This window comes from Pinus tabuliformis, chromosome 9, assembly GCF_031772625.1.
Source record: "Pinus tabuliformis cultivar Carrire ecotype Pingquan chromosome 9, CPIR1, whole genome shotgun sequence".
Taxonomy (NCBI): Eukaryota; Viridiplantae; Streptophyta; class Pinopsida; order Pinales; family Pinaceae; genus Pinus; species Pinus tabuliformis.
Genome location: NC_142307.1, coordinates 1220552691 through 1220557984, shown reverse-complemented (window position 1 = coordinate 1220557984; position 5294 = coordinate 1220552691). Strand labels below are relative to the sequence as shown.

At 47.2% G+C, this 5294-nt stretch overlaps 1 protein-coding gene across 1 annotated transcript; it reads right to left on the bottom strand.

Moving 5' to 3' along the window:
* Positions 1-2008: 2008 nt before the first annotated feature.
* On the bottom strand, positions 2009-4766 carry LOC149152927 (uncharacterized). Its single transcript, XM_089443640.1, has 3 exons — positions 3728-4766; positions 3489-3582; positions 2009-2855 (listed from the first exon to the last, which is right to left on the bottom strand). Exons 1-3 carry the CDS (start codon positions 4764-4766, stop codon positions 2009-2011), a joined length of 1980 nt encoding a protein of 659 aa, XP_089299766.1.
* Between the last annotated feature and the right edge of the window lie 528 nt (positions 4767-5294).

Here is a 5294-nt window from a genome sequence, read left to right as displayed (position 1 = left end):
CTGGAGTATAGCCTTACCAGCATTGCGCTGTACAGGTTCACTCGGGCCTGCTCCAGGATCATGTACAGGCCTCAGCATATCTATGGCAGGGAATTCCATGTCCACTGTGGGAACAATCCCAGGAGTACGCGGAGGGTTGGCACGAGGAGCTTCCTCTTCACCCCACGGATTGCTGCAATGCTCCACTGAAACAGTTATGAAGAAAGTGGAATTGGACAAGGTACATGGAAGGCGGTATCTTACCATTGGGTGCTCAGTGTGCCCACATTCCATTCTCTCTGGAGGTTCCGCCATTCTTCCTCTGCCCGGGGGCCTTCCCCTCGGTCTTCTGCGTTCAGAGGATTCTTCAATTGAGGAAGAGGGCGAAGGGGCTCTTCCACTGTAGCTGCCACGCCGACTTGTTCCCCTTAGGCGTTCACGCTGCATACTGAATATGAGCGGGTGGCGAGTGTGCACACACGGATTGTTCCTCTGAACTGGACGCCCAATCCCCCAACCAGAATGCGGATGGCAGGTTTGCAACACCGCCAATCTCCCAGGTTCGCAACCAAACTGCCCGTATGCTCTCCAATTGCCCAAGTCGATGGCCTCTAAACCATCACAGTCGCTCTCAGAGCCTGAATGAGAGCCGAGACAACGAGCCTCCGCCACTTCCCTCAAGACAAGAACAGGAGCAGACGAGAAATGCGGGAGAATGTCTGAGAACTCCCGGCTATGAAGCGCCATGTTGCGTTTCTCAATGCGAGCAGTGAATGTCGAAGGGACGTCTCTGCAGTAAACCATAACTCCTCTCCTTAAATGCTGCATGCCTGAATAGTTAGGGCGCGTCCTCCTGGTATACGTGGCTTGTCCGGGCGGACACATGCCCTGCGGACAAGCCATGAGCCTTATGTGTCTAACAACCACCCGCATCCGGGGGGGAAAGATCCTTTTGCACCAAAGTGATGCAGTCTTTTTTAAGTTGTTCATCTTCAACTATGTCCAGGGGACCTGAAAAGTATGTTGATGTCTGAGAGACTCCTTGGTTAGCCAATCTGTCGGCTACCTGATTTGCTGTTCTTCGCACATGCTGAAAGGTAAGGCTATGTGGATTTGTAAGCTTTGCTTCCAATGATTCCAACCTGCTCAAAAGTCTCCAGCTGGTTGCTACTTTGTCCGCTGTTGTTCCTGCTTGGATTTTCTTGGCTGCATTGATTAGGATGAGAGAATCGCCTTCAACCTCAAGTGGAAAGAAGTGAAGTTGCTCTGCGAAACAGATCCCTTGCCAAAGTCCTTCCATTTCCGCTACATTATTAGTATCTTTGCCGAGAGAGCCATAATAGATGTGCATGGGTGCGCCTGTATGACTTCTTATGATTCCTCCATAGCCTGCCGGACCAGGATTACCCTTTGCTGCTCCATCAAAGTTGAGCTTGAAAGAGTTGAGAGCTGGTGGGGACCATGAGGACGGGGAGGTGGGGCTGCGAGGGGGACGTGTGATGACCTTTGCAAAGGTTGAAAGGTCAAGATTCCATTCTTTAAAAATATCCCTTTCTTGTTGCACTTCTGGCATATCAGTGTCAAACCAGGTTCTTATGGCTAAGGTTTCCTGGATATTTCTTTTGTAGATAAGCCACAGAGCGTCTATTGTCCGGGAGGTACTGTTGAAGATGCGTGAGTTACGCTCTTTCCAGAGAAGCCAGTACAGAAAACCTGGAATAAGATCCCATAAGGTATTGAGGAGTTGGCTTCTGAACGGGTTCTTGCCCCAGTTCCTAATATTGTCTGTTACATCCTCGCTTCTTGGTGCTGCTCTTTTATTGCAGTACTCCACCCTCTCCCAGAGCTGCTTTGCTAGTGGACAGGACTCCATTAGATGGTTGATTGTCTCAGTGTGAAGATTGCAGTTTGGGCATCTAGAGGGCCCAATGAATCCTCGTTTTATCAAGTTATCCCAAGTAAGTATACGCCTTTTACTGAGCAACCATAGGAAGGTTGAAATTTTGGGCCAAAGCCCTGGAAGCCAGACTCATGCCCAGATTTGGTCTTGATTCTCTTGGTTGTTGGAGTAGCGCAGCTGATGTGCTTCTTTAGTGGTGAATGTGCCTTTGTGCTTGTGACCCCATCTGAGCTTGTCCTGCTGGTTGGAGTAGCGTATTCTGCGTTGTGTGAGTTCCTGGTCCAAGTCTGAGTAAGTTTCGCCTTCCCAGTCCCTTTGCCAGCTGTTTGCGGGTCTCCATGTTTGGTAGTCTTGATGCTGCGTTTGCTGCCAGAATTGTTGCACTTGAATCAGGTTTTCTTGCTGCATATACGATTGCCAGAGTGGCATCTGGAATAGATTTTCCAGCTTGGGAAGCTGCTGCCACGAATCCTCCCAGAACTTAGCTGACGTGCCAGAGTGTATTTCCCAAAAACTATGTTCCTGTATGAAACGACTGTGTATCTTAGCTGCATTCCAGATTGGAGAGCCTTGGGCGCTGGAGTTGATTCTGATTAGATCTTGCCATTGACTTCCCATAGCATACTTTGCTTGCCATAAGCGAGCCCAAGGTGAATGAGGCTTGGAGAGCCAGTTCCACCACAGACGGGCTCCCATAGTGTTGTTACTTTGAAGTGGATCTCGAAGCCCTAGTCCGCCCTCTGTTTTGAGTTTGCATACATCTTTCCAATTCACAAGGGCCCATTTTCGATTTCTGCCCGTGGAGCCCCAAAGGAAGTTGCGCTGTAAGTTGCGAATGGCTTTGAGGACCCATTTTGGAGCTGCCAGGGTGGAGAAGAGGTACAGCGGCATAGCTTGAAGGACAGACTTGATCAAGACCAATCTACCTGCCATGTTGAGAGCACGAAAGGTCCACGAAGAGAGTTTTGATTCCAGCCTGTCAAGGAGGGATCTCCATGAAGCGTTTTTAATAGCTGAAGCTGAGAGGGGTGCTCCAAGATATTTAGAAGGCAGATGGGAAATGGTGAATCCCAAGATTCTAGCTATATTCCTTTGTGTGGAGGGGGGGGGTATTGAAAAAGAAAAGCTGCGACTTGGAGGCATTGATGGAGGTACCAGAAGCATCTGAGTAGAGGGAGAGGAGCGATTTAAACATAGAGGCTTCTTTTGAGGATGGATGGCCAAATAACATGGTGTCGTCCACGAATTGTTGATGGGACAGCGGATTGAGACCATGTATTGAAATACCTTTAAGCTTGTGAGAGGCTATAGCTGCTTTGAGAAGTCTGCTGAGACCTTCAGCCATTAAAACAAAGAGAAAAGGAGAGAGAGGAACCCCTTGTCTTATGCCACAGGAGGGCCGAAAGGGAGAAGAGGGAGATCCATTCAAAATAACTGAAAATCTAGGGGAGGTAATAAGATTCATGATCCATTTGGTCCATGTTGCACTGGATCCAAAGGCTAGAAGCATTTTTTGAATAAAATTCCAACTAAGCTTATCAAAAGCTTTGGAGAGATCGAGTTTTAGAATCATACCTGGTTTCTTGAGGATCTTTAAAGAGTGTATAACCTCATTTGATAGTATGATTCCATCCATAATCTGCCGTCCTTCCACATATCCTGTCTGTTCCGGAGATATGAGCAGGGGTAGGAGAGGTTTGAGCCTGTTCGCAATAACCTTTGAGATTAGCTTGTATATGACATTGCAGAGTGCGATAGGTCGAAAGTTTTCCGGCCTATTAGGTTCTTCACCCTTGGGAACCAGAGCTAGAAAGGTGGTATTGAGAGACGGGAGGATCCAATGCATACTTCGGGATTCTTCAACCAAATTCCATACTTCAGTCTTGATGAGGTCCCAGAATTCGTGGAAAAAATTGGCTGTGAAGCCATCAGGACCCGGCGCTTTTCCATCCTTGAGTTGGGCCATGGCTTCTTCAACTTCTTGCAGGGTAGTGGGCTGGAGCAATCTATTGTTGTGATCTTCAGTTATGATGCTTGGAATGTGCTGTGTGATGGCCCGAATTGCTGCTTCCCTGTTCTCAATGGGCTCTGTTAAGATTTCTTTAAAATATCCTGTGAACTCCTTCTCCATATCCTCATGCTTTTCAATCCTATCGCCTTGTTGGTTATTGATGAACGCTACATTATTATGCATTCGCCTTTGAATGGTGGTCTTGTGGAAGAATTTTGTATTCTTCTCCCCTTCTTTGAGCCAGTTGATTCTCGATTTTTGCCGCCATAGTATTTCTTCTTGCCTCCTGCGTTCTTCGATTTGGTTCCAAAGTTCCTGTTCCTGTTGTGCTTGTTCTTCTGTTCTGCCTTGGAGAATGAGATTTTGTTGGAGTTTGCTCATTTGCTGCTCTAATTGGGAACGCTTCTCCTGAATGTTGCCAAAACTTGTGCGATTCCAGACTTTGAGGACATATTTCAGATTTTTTAGCTTTTGTTGGAATTGATACATTTTGGCCCCCTGCGGCGGAATGTAGGCTGCCCAAGCGTCGCTGACTACCTTTCTGAAGGTGGCATTTGTGAGCCAGAACGCTTCAAATCTGAAGGGTCTGTTGCATTGATTGCCTGGTCTGGACCATTGAAGCAAAATTGGCCAGTGATCAGACCCGCCATGGGGAAGGATGGAAGCATTGAAATCCCCTCCTAGATGGATTGCATTGTCAGAGAGAAAGAATCTGTCAAGGCGGGAGGCTATGTGTTGAATGCCTCGTCGTTTGTTTGTCCATGTGAAGATTCCATTAGAGGTAGGAATGTCCATGAGGTGATTGGTTTGAATGAAATCTTTGAGGCTTTCACTGTCACTTTCGAGCCCAATTCGGCCTCCCTGTTTCTCTGCCATGGAAGTTATGATGTTGAAGTCACCGCCCCCGATCCATAGCGGGAATTGTCTGTTTTCATTGAGAAGAGCGAGCGTTTCCAGAAGTTCTATTTTTTGCTGAACTATTTGAGGAAAATAAACATTTGTGAGATGACCATGTATGCCGGTGCCCACGAGGTGGAATGAGGCTTGAATAAGATGGAGTGCGGGGTGGAAGACATATAATGTGATGATCTGAGGGTTCCATAGGATAGCTAAACCACCTGAGGCTCCGGAGGCATCAACAGAGATGGCCCTGGTTCCTACCCAAACTTTGCCACGGATTCGTTCAATAGCATCAGTGTTGCTTTTGGTTTCTTACAGAAAAACTATGGTTGGTTTTTCTTGCTGAATCAAATGTTTGATCATTCTGTGTTTTGAGGGACTGTTGAGTCCTCTCACATTCCATGATATTAACTTCATGTAAACTGTGATTTGGGTTTGTAGAACTTTGTCAACTTAGGGAATCGTCCTGATTCCATAAGTATTTCACCTATTGCTATGGTGCGC

Excerpts from the sequence above, each read along its gene's own strand:
- LOC149152927 (XM_089443640.1), bottom strand. The coding sequence starts at position 4,766 with ATGGCAGAGAAACAGGGAGGCCGAATTGGGCTCGAAAGTGACAGTGAA. Across the intron at positions 3,583-3,727 it reads TTTGGTTGAAGAATCCCGAA|GCTCAAACCTCTCCTACCCC; the intron begins GTATGCATTGGA and ends TATTGCGAACAG. Across the intron at positions 2,856-3,488 it reads GAATCATACTATCAAATGAG|GCTGGAATCAAAACTCTCTT; the intron begins GTTATACACTCT and ends CCTCCTTGACAG.